Raw genomic sequence first — 12,616 nt, forward strand, 5'->3', positions numbered from 1 at the left:
CACCCCCCCCCCCATCTCCCCTCGCTCATGAAGGTTTCACAAGATTCCACTTTATCTCCTCTCAGCCGGCTAGGTGTCCGGGTTGTGGGTCTCCTCTTCTGGAGACCAGGTGGCGGGCCCCAGGTGGCGGGCCCCCCGTGACGGCCCTGCCCCACCCCGCCCCAGCAGGTGCCTCCTGCCAGCAGGCAGGCGGAGCACCCCTCCCCACTGCTGCGTCTCCGCCCGTCTCCGCCCCACGGAGGACGAGTGCTCCCGCCTCGCCAGGGTCAGCCGTGTCGGCAGGAGCCAGGGGCGAGCAAGGCTGCCTGTGTGGGGAGTGGGGCCCAGGAGAAGCCCAGTGAAGCCCGGGGCTGGGGGACGTGCGTCCAGCGCCGCTCGGCCCACACCCCGCATCCGTGCCCAGCACCGCCCAACCTCCGGCGTGCAGTCTGTGTGGCGGCCACCCACTCTCCTGACTCGTACCTGGACTCCCCACCGGCCCCTCTCCCTCCTTGGGGTTGAGGGACTCGCATGCCCCGCAGGCCAGGTGGGCACTTCGCCCCAGTGCTGGGGGACCCCTACCGGCCCCCACGACCGTGGAAAGACCAAGGCAGGGTTCATCCAAGCACACCCCTGGGGAGGCCCAGAAATGCAACTCAGAGCGGCCGCCCCAGACAGACACACCCAGAAGCCGAGGCAGCTCGACCCAGAGAGCACACTTGTTCTGCAGCAGAGGAGCCTCGCAGCTCCCGCATGCGCAGGACAGCACCATGTCAAGTCCAAAGGGGGTTCACCCCCCCACTGCTAGCTGCACCAGCACCACAGGGAGGCAGCTGGGGGGCTGCAGCCCACCGTGAGGGGCCCTGGAAACAATGCACAGTGCTGGGCGCTGGGCGCAGCCCCGGCCGGGAGCACCTACTGGGTGAGGGTGGGAGCCACAGGGGGCGGCGTCCCAGCTGGTAGCTTCAGCAGCGGCACACGCAGGGCTGAGGGGCCCTGAGGGGGACAAAGGGGTCTGCGCATGGGTGGGCAGGCAGCGGGGCGGTGGGAAGAGCAACGGTCACAGACACAAACCCACAAGTCCCGACCCCCAGAAACCTTCTCTGCAGCCCGACTTCTGCGGGGAGGGGAGGCCGCTGATCCAGTCCCAGGGCTCCAGGCCAGAGACTGCCCAGCTCCACCGGGTGCTGCGGGGAGCCATGGGCAGCTGTCCAAGGGAGAGGAACGCTGTGGGGTGGCTCGGGCCAGGGCGGACGGGGCCGCAAGGGCACAGCCCAGTGCCCCAGGCGCACGTAGCACCCCCCCCCCCCGCCCCCGTGCCTGTGAACGCGCTTTACACACGCCCTGGAGCAGTCGCGGGCCCCGTGTCCCATTCAGTGGCCCAGCTCACCTGCCTTCCCCCACCCCACAGCCACAGCCAGGGTCAGGAGGCGGGAAGTAGCCTCTCGTGCCCTGGGTGTCTCTCCGTAAAGCCACGAGGGCGCCTGGCTTGTGGCAGGGGGCGGAGCCCATGAGGTGTCACAGCAGGAGGAGGCTGGGGCTCCGGAGCTGCGCGTACACCTGCAGGAGCCTCTCGGCGGTGCCACAGGAGCTGGCTTCATCCTCTGTGCACAGCCGGTCCCGAAGGGCCTGCACCTCCCGCAGCAGAGTCTGCAGGTGGGGGCAGGCGGCAAGAGCTCAGAGCCCCCACCTCCCTGCTGGGCATGGCCCCTGGGGGACACCCATGATGCACAAATCCTGCTTGGGATGTGGCAGGTGACTTAGGAATGCAGGAGACATGCAGCCAGGCCCCCCTCCCCCGGTGACAGGAGGGGCCTAGTGAAAGTGGACTGGCAAGAGGTGCAAGGCAGGAGACAGAAGCAACCGCACCCACCCCGCCCCCTGCCCCGATGCTACGCTGAGGACTGGGCAGGCCCCTCACTGTGCCGGGTGACACCTGTGCTCCCAGAGGATCCCAGCCAGGGATGGTCCTCCCTGACCAGGCTGCTGGGAGGCTCCGTGGACGGGAGCTGGAGGGGCCTCACCTCATGGTTGATATGGATCTGGCGGAGATACTGCACACGGAGATCAGGTGGGCTGGAGCTCTGGGCAGCCTGCTCCACGACCATCCTCTGGGGGCAGGGGCGGACAAGGGGCGGGTGGCTGGAGAGGATGCTCCCCCATCTGGAGCTGGCGCCCAGGGCTCCTGGCACCTGTCCTTCAGCACTGCACCACCACCTCCAAGGGCCCCTCTGTGTCTTCCGCTCCAGCCCCAGCCTGACAGTGAAGGACTTGGAAGTCACTTTCTCCTAAGTTCCTGTCCCCCCCATCCCCACAGAGCCACCTTCCACCACCCCATCTCCCATTCTTCGCCCCAGGCCTGGTGCCTACTGCCCTCAAGGGGGCCACCCAACCTGCCCCATTGGCACATCCCCTTGGCACAGCCTGCTGTGGGGCTGGTTCTTGTCCCGCATTCCAGGGGAAGCCCAGGCAGCTCCCGGGGGCTCAGATCCAAGTTCCCAGACAGCATTAGGCAGCAAGGCCCCCGTTGGCCTCTGTGGCAGGCCCTGCACATCTGGCAGGGTCCCCCAAACACTGAGTGGCCAGGAGAATACAAACGGTTCTCAGGTACACTCCCGTCACGGGGAGCAGGGCGTCAGCTGACGGAGGACAGACTGGGGTGTGCAGCCCGTGTGAGGATGCCCCTCAAGGAAGCATCTGCAGCCCTCCCTATTAGGAGCCAAATTCACCTGGGAGTGCTGCCCCCAGCGGCTCAGAGACTATACTTGGACATGAGGCCTCTGCAAATGAACGAGGTAGGGCGAGCTCATGTGGGGGGGTGGGAGGGGCCGAGTCTAATAACAAGCGATCAGGACACAGAAGACAGTTACGTGCAAACATGGGGAGAAGCCGTTTGCGTGACGTGGAGAGAGACCTTGGCCTCCAGCACTGAATTCCTGCTGTTTGTGCCCCGTCTGTGGCTGTCATGGCAACACCAGGCCACTAACCTGCCCCTCCTGCTGGGGGTCCAGTCAACACGCTCCTTCCCCCAGCATCACACTGACCACGCACCTCCTGACCACCATGCTCACGCTCGGCAGGGTCTGGAGACAGCCTGGGTGTCCCTGTTGGGCAGAGCCTCCTCTGACAGCTTGAGGCACTCGGAACTACATTCCTGAGCTACGTGTGCTGCATTGGGCCCATCATGGCGCCACACGGGGTGGCTGCGGTGGCCACGGGCTCCTGAGTGGCACCCACCTGCCTGGGTGCACCGGTGAGTCTAAACCAGCAGCACTCAGGTCCTTGTCAAAGCCTAAAAACCTGGCCTGCAGATTCTCCGATTCTCAGGGTCTGGGTGGGGCCTGGGAATGTGCATTGGTAAGTTCACAGGTGAGGCTGAGTGCTGCCACTGGAGAGTCCTCTGTGGCCACCAGGGCCACAGTCAGAAGAGGCGGGAGGAGATGGGCCAGCCAACCCTGGGGCCTGGGCTCTGCCCGGCCAAGGACACCAGGTGACAGACTTCATCTGGAACAGGGGGACCCTCTCAGACCCAGGAGTTACGGCCCCCAGATGGCGGTGTAGCCGCTGCCTCCTACGCCTGAGTAGCAGCAACGCGGCCCCCAGCACCGTTGAGAGGGTGCTGCCACTCTTGCTTTCCTGGCAAAGATGTGGAGGCTCAGAGTGCAGGCCCCTCGGCCCGGGACCCACGCCTAGCGCACAGGAGGCGTGCAGGCCCCAGTGCATGGCCTCTCCGCACATGGGGTTCCTCGCCCAGGCAAGCGCGGGGACGTGCAGCTGACCGCGGCAGGAACACGCACACTGTCCTCCTTTAATCTAGCGGCCAGGGGCCTCACGGGAGCCCAGCGGGGGCTGCCAGCACACCGGGGGGCAGTGTCTGCTACTGAAGAGTAATCAGCAAAGCCCCCCCACTCGCCTCCCGGGCGCCCACAGCTCCCCTGCACAGCACGTGGGAGCAGGTCCTGCGACCCCCATGCAGGCGGCCCCCATCGCCCACAGGCCCATGTTCCCACCACTGCCCCCCCTTCCCGAGCAGGCCCACATACCTGCAGACGCCCGATGACCGCATGGTGTGCACTGCACAGGCTGGCCAGAGAGGAGCTCTCCACCTGGATCTCCACGGTCTGCATGGGCCCTGCTGTGCACAGGTGGGTCACAGCCACCTGCAACACAGGACAAGTCTCACCAACCATGCACGGCCCTGCCCCACCCCAACGGCAGCTCCACCTGCCTCAAGAGGCCCTGGGGCCCCCTACTCCCAGGCCTGAGTCTCCCCACCCCACGTTAACTTGTATCAGAAAAACCAGCCAGCCGATCAACAGTGGCTCGTTGGGAACGTGTGTCCAGGAGGAGTCCTGTTCCCTGGGAACCTAGACCCACGGCACTTACTCTATGGCCAAGTGACCCTCTGCCCACCCCACTGTGGACAGCCCGCGCCTGGACGACCCCTACGGCCCACACTGAGACCACAAATGCCAGCTGCGCACAGGGTGGAGGCCCACACATGAAGCACAGGCCGGTCCCCATCGGGACCCCACAGCCCTGCAAAGGCTGTTCCAGCACAGTCGGTCCTCAGACGGCGCACATCGAAAACCTCTGGAAGGTGGGGACCGACGACCCGATTCCTCTCAAGCAGCCCAGAGACACAGCTGGCTCCGGGATGCCACTCGGAGAAGCCTCTCCCCGGAGGGCTGACCCCCGCTTGCCTCTCGGATGGTAAGGTGTAGGTCAGTGCCATCTGGGGCCACTCCCTGGACCGAGGACAGCCGTCGGGACCGCACGACATCCAGGGCCGTGTTCTCAGCGAGGAGCCACTGCAGGGTGGCGCAGCCCAGGGACGTGCCTGCTGGACAGGGGTGCCGCAGTGAGCTTGGGCGGGGCCTGGAAGAGGGAGGAGCCCCGTGTCCCCAGGCCCTGAGGCCACAGTGAAGCCAGCCAACACCACCAACCTGTGTGACTGTCCCCCAAGGCGGCCCTCAGAAGCTCTGCGGACACTTTGATTGTGGCCACCGATGGGGGCAGGAACTTGGCCCGCAGGGAAGCGGGTCCCGCTGGCTCGCTGCGTGGCCCAAGAGATCCTAAGAAGGTGTCCACAGAGTCGCTCACAGGGCCGAGCAGCCCAGAGGGCTGCGTGTGGGGTGTGGCCAGGCCAGGAAAGCGCAGACACTGCAGCATGTCCACAGTGTGCTTGCTCAGGGGCAGGCAGATGCCATCCTGCTCAGGCAAGACATCGGGGGGGCACTCATCCAAAAAGGGGTCCTTGAAAGACTCCGAGGGAGCAAGGGCCCCGCCCACAACCTCCCTGAGGCTGTAGTGGAGTGCGCAGGACACGGTCAGGGGCAGGTCCAGGGCACCATCCTCCCCAGGGCCCAGGGGCAACGTCACCTCCCGCCGATCGCCAGGGCCCAGTCGGTCCACAGGGATGGTGTAGGTGGTGGCCGAGCCAGCCACGTCTGTGTCTGAGGCAGGGGTGCTGGTCAACACCTGCACACACAAAGCCCAGCCCCGGTCCAGACTGAGGCCACTGTTGTTCTCCAGCCGGCAGGTGGCCGTCAGCACGTCCTGCGGCTGCAGGCGGCTCCAGGCGGTGGTAGTGGTGCATGAGATGGGCCTGGGGCCCTCCCGGCTGGCCAGCAGGACGCAGCTCACGTTCATAGCTTCGTTGAGACACGTCAGGGCCTTGTTCCGCTGGTCAACTGCCTTCTTCAGAGAAGACACTCTGGAAAGAGCAAACGTGGCACCCGAGGGAGGAGAAGGAGGCGTGGTGGTGGGCCCCTCGTCCCCTCCTCCCAGGACAGGAAGACACCAGAACCTCGCTCCTTGACACACACCCCGTGAGGGGCAAGCTGCTGCCTCAGGGAGCAGCGCTCCGGTCCCGCCCCATGCCGCAGCCCTTCTGAAGGGGCCCCCAGCCGTCTGACCCAACCCCTGCTCTCAGGCAGCAGGACCACGGCGGGCAGAGGATGGAGCTGACACAGCCCACACTAAGCAGGCCTGGCCTCGCTCGCCGGACTCCTGGCCTCCGCCAACCTCGTCAGGGCCTCGTGGGCCCAGGGGCAGCTGCGCCTTCCCAGCCATGTTCCGAGTGGGCCCCTTTGCTCCGCCGCGGCCGCACGTGACGGCCCAGAGGACAGCAGGCACTTCGGAAACTGTAGGCCCCGGCGCCTTGAACCACAGGGCACCAGGGCCTACAGACTGTCACTCCGTGCCGCACAGAAAAGCAAGTGATGACTGAAGGGAGCCCCGTTTCTCTGAACGGGTCAGAGGAAAAGGCCGCTGGGGCCTTTGCTGAGACAGGAAGGCAGAGGCCTCGGAGGAGAGGGGTGCCCTGGGGGAGGGCCGAGGAGCCAGCACGGGCAGGGTCCCTGCCTGCTAGCAGGGAGAGGTGTGGGTGGGGTCTAGGAAACAGGGGACGTCCCTTTCACCTTCTGCCATGCAACATGGCATCTGGCGCTGTCCCTGGGGTCAAAAGCCTGGGCCAATGCCACCACCCAAGACGCTGCCCCCGCGGACGCAGCACTGTCCTCTGCCCGAGCCACCGGCAGCCCGGCTGCTCACCTCTCAGAGACGGTGCCGATTCCAGAAAGCAATTCCTTAATCTTTTGGCCAGTATCGGCCACAGCGGCTCTGGTGGGGCACGGCATCTCAGAGCTCAGGTCCAGGCTGCAGGTCATCAGGCGCCCCCTGGCGGACAGGGCCAGGAGTCTGGCACCACCTGAAGATGCACACCCGTGGGGCCCGGTCAATGGGTGGGGAGGACAAGCCACCGGAGGCAGAGGACAGAGGTCGTCTGCAGGCCCGCACCCACGTGAGAAAGAGCGGGTCCCGGAGACGGAGCTGTGGAGCCCTGGACACGCACCAGGGCCCGGGCAGAGTCCCTGCCCGCGTCCATCTCATCACACGTTCTGAAGGGCCCTCCCTGGGGGAGAATGCTGGCACACAGAGCAGCTTAGAGCCATGTGGGGAAGGGGCCTAAACGAGGCCAAGCAAGGACCCATGTGGGCCCCTGAATCAGCCAGGTGCAGCTGGACCTTCAACGGGCCCCTGTGGTCTGCAGGGAAGAGCTCCATGCTCACCAGGGCTTTCCGGAAGCCTGGGGCTCTCTAGTGTCTTCCGTCCCCTTCCCTCCCCTGGGCTCCACCTCCTGCAACTGTCTGCTTGTCTCCCACGCCCACTGCCACTGAGGCCCTGAGCCCCGGGCCGAGGTGAGGCAGCTGGAAGAGCGAGGCACGGAGCATGCGCGGGCCGGGCTGCAGCCTGGCACCGCCGTACTTGCGGCCGTCCTTCCCTGCGGCACAGACACTGGCCTTGTCCCCTCGGAGTGCTTCCTCCGCAACGAGCACCGCCCCGTGGGCCGTCTCCTCGAGAACGGCGCCGGGGTAGGGTGGCTCTGTCCTCACCCCATAGCGCCGGGCAAACACAGCTACCACCTTCCCCGGTGCCGCCTGGGGAAGCCACATCCAGCGCGAAGCTCCGGCGCAGAGGGGCCCAGGGTACAGGCCGCACGGGAAGCGGGGAAAGCGTTTCCTAGCCTTCAGAAACACGCCAGGGCTTGGCTGGAACCCACCTGAATCTCCCGGGACTCCCCACCACAGAAGACCTGTCTTGGAGAGATGCCCTTGTCCTGTGCGGCCCAGGGGCAGCCCCCGCCCCTACCCACATGGGACACAAACCATCAGGCACCCCGGGACCCTGAAACAAGCGCCAGCCTACAGCAGCTGGGGAGGAGCCTGCCCGTCAGGTTTGCAAAAGACGGGAACACAGCAGGGAGACGAAGATGGGCCAGTCCACAGCGCAGAAGACAGCCACACGGAAAGTTCCACCCCCTACCACGACACGCTGTGGCATCTCAGGTTTGAATGGCAGCTTGTACCTTCGGGCACCTCGCAGGACACAGAGAGGGTGACGACGCTGCAGATGCCTAAACCGGCTGGACACAGCAGAGACGGCAGGCCTCCCGGGCCCCTGCCGGAGGCCCGTCCCCGAGCCAGGTCCACGACACACAGCTCCGAGGGGGTGCTATGGTACACACGACCACTCCCGCCACAGGCCGCACAGAGCACAGGCCCCGGCAGCTGGTACTCCCGCAGCTCTGGCACCAGAGTCCCTGCCTCGTCCCAGCTGGCCTTGATGGCCAGGATCCGGCCGTCGTGACCAAGTGCCACTAGGCAGTCAGGGTGTGTGTCCTCCGCGTCCTCGGCCAATGACTCTGTCTTCAAGGCCCCAATGAAAACGACGGGTTCCTCCAGGTGATGGAGGATCTTGACAAGGGCCTTCGGGTCTCCTGGGGACAACCTTGAGGTGACCAGGGTCTTCAAGACCACACAGCAGAGCTGGCCATCGGGGAGACCACAGAGGATCACTGGTGATTCTAGAAGGGAGGCATCAACTCCAAAGAGTAGCCCAAAGAGGGCCTGTTCCAGCAAGCAGCCCCTGGAGCCCCGTGTACGGCCCTGCAGAGCACGACTGCCCGGAGGACACACGCAGCACAGCACTGGGAGGATGTGGGGGGCGGTGGGCTCCCCGGGGGCCCCAGCCAAGGGGCTGGAGGTGGACAACTCCACCTCGCCAATTTGGCCTCTGGGTCTGGCGTCCTCCCCTGGACAGGGGCAGTCAGACAGCTGTACCTTCCACCGGGCAGGGCCCTGTGCCAGGGTGACAAGCATGTCATCGACCACAGTGAAAGTGCACAGAGTGTCATCCGGGAGGAGGCAGGCATCTGGGTGCACGGGGACCGCAGCGCAAGGGGGCTCGCCGTCCTCGCTGCCTCTGTCGTCCCCATCACCTTGGTTCACAGACCTTCAAGAACCAGGGAACAGTGGGTCAGAATGTGCACACGCTCTCTTCCCAGCGACGCGCCACTGAGCACACTGGGCCTGGGGTCTTCCCAGGGAGTGGCCTCGGTGCCCATTACTGCCCCTCAGCAGTGTGGGGAAGGCCCACCCGGGAGCAGATGGCCTGTCACATGACCTCTCATCGGCCCGCAGACTGCTGTCATCAGCACCAGTCACCCTGGGACACGCACACAACAGGATGTATCCAGGCTTCCAGAAACGGGTTCGGGAGGAAAACCCTCATCGGCGCAGAACCGTAAGACCCCCAGAGTCTAGCCTGTGAATCACATCCCCTACCTTCTTAAGTGCTGAGCCAGTAAGGAGCACGGGCCCGTGTCTAGCCTCTGCACTGGAGCACGGGAGGGGCCTAGCTCCTCAATATCGGCCCCCTCGACTGCCTCAGGGTTCAGGGTGCTTTGTGACGGCTAACTGCAGAGACCCGCCTAAAAGGTGTGCCACGCCGGAGCGGACAGGATCCTGCCTCAGGCTGCGCACTCTGCAGCCTGAGCCCCATTTACTAAGGATGCCCCTTGGGCAGGAGCCTGCTGCAGATGCTGGGGGCTGGGGGCTCCCCAGACTTCAGAGCTGGGCCCTGAGCCCACCAGCCCTCCAGGTCCTCCAGATGAGGGCTGGTGCGTGCTCACTGTGAACCTGATCAAGGCCACGCCACGCGTATAGGTCCCACGGGCAGTGTTTGAGGAGACAGGGTGGGGTGGCCAGGGCCAATGAGGAGTGCCCCTGAGGCCGAGTCAGCCTCCCCAACGCGTGCTGCCCACTGTCCCCGTCACCTGCTCGCCTGGTCCAACGACAAGCAGTAGATGCCCTTCTGGGCGCACAGGACGTAGAGCAGCCTGCGGGGGGCCCAGAGCTCCAGGTGCCACACCTGGCCAGGGAACCTGTACACAGCCTGGACATCGGGGGACAAGGCAGCGTCAGGCCAGCCGCGTGAAGCGCGCAGAGCAGGCAGAGCACAGCACCCAGTCTTTAAACAAGCTCCTCCCAAAGAACCAGAACCCCCCTCAAGTCTCCTCGCCCCGACCCCTCGACCGGGGTGGTCTGTCCCCCGTCTTCCCGCCCCCCCCCGGGGGGGCTCCAGGGGCCCGACCCCTCCCCGCCCGCATTCTCCTTCCCGGGGCCCCCGCCCAGGGCTCACGGTCAGCAGCCTCCCCTCCTGGTCGTAGACGTAGACGAACTCGCTCCCGGTGGACACGAAGATCTCGGCCCCGTGGCACAGCACGCGGGGCTTGCCCGCCGCCAGGCCCCCGAGCGGGCAGCGGAAGCTCTCCAGGTATTCCACCCGCGGCTCGAGGCCGGCCATGGCGTGGGCCGGGAGCGCGGGGAGGCAGCTCCGTCTGGGGGCTGGGGGCGGGGGGCGGGGGGCGCGGGGCGCGGGGCGCGGGCGGGGGCGCTTTACGGCCGCCCACGTCGCGGCGCGACCTCCGCCGTAAAGCTGCCCGGGCGGGGGCGGGGCCGGGTCGGCTCGCGGGCTCCGCGGCGTCGGGGGGCGGGGCCCCGGCCGGAGCCCCGGCTGGCGGGCGGGGGGGCCGCGCCACTGCGGGAAGGTGGACGCGGCGGTTTGCCAGAGAGCCGGCGGGTTTGAGGCCAAACGCGGGACACCCCAGAGCCTGCGCCCGCGGACCCCGTCCGCCCTTCGCGCGGCCCCAAGCGCCGTCCGGGGTGGGGAACACCGCGGCCTGCAGCCCCTCGCACGCACGTGCGGGGCCTCGGGGTCCCGGTGGTTGGCTCCGAAGTCGCGTCGCGCCTCCCTCGTGCGCCCTGGAGCCGGAGCCGCGCCGACTCTGGGACCCTGCCAGGACGCGGGCTCCCTCGGGCCGGAGCCGGGGAGCCGGGGGCCAGCCGAACGCCACCTCCTCGGGGCAGGCGGCCCACTCCTAAAGCGATTTTGTGGGGTTTCGGGGAGCGGTTGGATTTCACGGGGGATGGGTCCCCGCCCCCGGAGCAGCTGAGCCGCGCGATGCCCGCCCCACCCCCAGGGTTTGAGGTGCCCCGCCCTCCACACCTGGCCGCAAGCTGTTCGTGGGTGTGTTGGTTTGGACGATGGGTCACCAGCAATCAGTCTGGGGTGAGGGTGAAGCGAGACACCTCTCCTCCCCACCACCCTGGCGGCTCCCCCTCAGATTCCACAGGCCTTCGGAGAGAGGTGCTGACCAGAGAGGGGCCAAGAGCTCTCTTCTGGCTGTCAGGAGACCGCGAGCGTCCCTGAAGGGTGTCTGTGGATGGAGAGGTCAAGTACATCTCACTCCTTTAAGGCCATGGGACAATCTCCAAAAAGCCAGACACTCACGAGCAAAAGAGGCATCTGTGGGGTGTGACCAAGCACAGCATGCTGCCAAACGTCCCCTGGGCTTGGAGGTGAAGCTGACCACCCCCACGGAGGCTGGCACATCTGTGTGCCAGGACTCAGAGCCAGGACAAGTTCTGACCCCTCTTGTAGAGGCTGAGGTGGGCACTCAGCCCCCAGGACAGTGGGCAGTCCCTGTTTCTGAGTTGAACTCCATGTGAACTTGGCATCTGCAGTCCATCGTGTGTCCCTTTTGCTCCCAGGAGAAGTCTGGGCTGGAAACATCGTCCGGGATGAGGAAGACTGACTCCCACTAGGCCTTCCTAATTGGGAAGTGAGGGCAGGCTCCTCTCCTAGGAGAGGGCACAAGTCTTCTGGGCCAGTCTTGACTCCCATTCCTTGTGAACTGCCCTCCCTGGAGGACTGTCCTGCAGAAAATGAGCACGTGGGGAAGTGGATCTGGAAGGAGGTGGGTTGAGCCAGGCAGGACTCTCCCCTACCCCCCATCCCCCCTCCACCTGGGTTTCGCCCTTGGCTGGCCAGGATGCCCCTGAAGACACTGTTAGGTTGGCTCCCTACTCCCTTTGCTGTGATGTAAGGATTTATGATCAACAGTCTATCTAAACAAAGACAGGGGCCCTGAATGCTGACCCCTGGTTGAAAGACACCCACAAAGACCTGAAGGTCAGCTCGGACAGCAGTGGGGGGATGTGGAGTAAGCAGCCACCCGCGTGGGTGTGCAAGGTGCGCACTCCAGTCAGTGCTCTTTATGCCAAATCTTCGGGCAGTGTAATCTTCCTAGAGTCAAATGACACCACCAGGCTGGGGAGAAGCCACGGTGTGTGCAGAGCAGCTGCAGGCTATGCTGGGCACTCCTCAAAGGCAGCACACCCCCTTCACGTGGTTTCCCAAGGTGGGAAGTCCAGCAAGTCCAGCTGTCTTGAGATGCACCAAGGGCCGGATATGACAGTCACCCCAACTTGGGGACTATGGTTGGTAGCATGCACCACACCGCTGCTGAGAACAGCCAGGCCCGGGGGTAGAACTACAGGCACCCAGGGCCCCTTACATCGGCAGGTGCTGCTGTCTATGTATTCATCCAGGGAGGAATGCATCCCGAGGCCAAAGGACAGGGTGGTACCTGAACACCAAGAGTAATTCAGGACAGGCACCATGTCCCCTCCAGGCCTCACACCCCGACACCTGTACAGTCTGGGGGCTTCCAGACTGCATCCCTCACCTGCTGCCGGCTGCAAGCACCTGCCTCCTCCCAACCCCTACCAGGCCCAGAAGCAGCCACATGGCTGACAGGCAGGAAAGCACCCGAGGGAGGCCACGCTCTCCTCCCACCCCGATGACATGCTGGGGTCCCTCAGCGAGGACAGTGACATGTGGAGAAAAGTGAAGTCATACAACACAAAGCCGACTTGGGAGGTGGCCTGCACACACACACTCGGCACAGGGAAGACCTCGGGGCCCAGGAATGACAGTTGGGAGCTCAGTA

The 12,616-nt window shown here is 65.5% G+C and overlaps 1 protein-coding gene across 6 annotated transcripts in view; it reads right to left on the reverse strand.

Moving 5' to 3' along the window:
• FAAP100 (FA core complex associated protein 100) overlaps window positions 1-10,204 on the reverse strand; it is a 12,183-nt gene extending 1,979 nt beyond the window's left edge. The window contains exons 1-10 of one of the 6 annotated variants that reach the window (XM_027567729.2): window positions 9,964-10,204; window positions 9,599-9,717; window positions 7,850-8,775; window positions 6,535-6,691; window positions 5,362-5,695; window positions 4,926-5,190; window positions 4,683-4,822; window positions 4,023-4,139; window positions 2,004-2,090; window positions 1,370-1,629 (exon numbers count right to left, since the gene is read on the reverse strand). In XM_027567729.2, coding sequence (XP_027423530.1) covers window positions 1,498-1,629; window positions 2,004-2,090; window positions 4,023-4,139; window positions 4,683-4,822; window positions 4,926-5,190; window positions 5,362-5,695; window positions 6,535-6,691; window positions 7,850-8,775; window positions 9,599-9,717; window positions 9,964-10,128 — 2,442 coding nt within the window. In that variant the 5' untranslated portion in view covers window positions 10,129-10,204 and the 3' untranslated portion in view covers window positions 1,370-1,497. Of the gene's footprint in view, window positions 1-1,047; window positions 1,207-1,369; window positions 1,630-2,003; window positions 2,091-4,022; window positions 4,140-4,682; window positions 4,823-4,925; window positions 5,696-6,534; window positions 6,692-7,849; window positions 8,776-9,598; window positions 9,718-9,963 lie in introns of those variants that run through there. The other 5 variants (XM_027567725.2, XM_027567726.2, XM_027567727.2 and 2 more) reach the window with 5 other exon arrangements.
• Between the last annotated feature and the right edge of the window lie 2,412 nt (window positions 10,205-12,616).

This window comes from Zalophus californianus, chromosome 16 (genome assembly GCF_009762305.2).
Source record: "Zalophus californianus isolate mZalCal1 chromosome 16, mZalCal1.pri.v2, whole genome shotgun sequence".
NCBI classification, from domain to species: Eukaryota; Metazoa; Chordata; class Mammalia; order Carnivora; family Otariidae; genus Zalophus; species Zalophus californianus.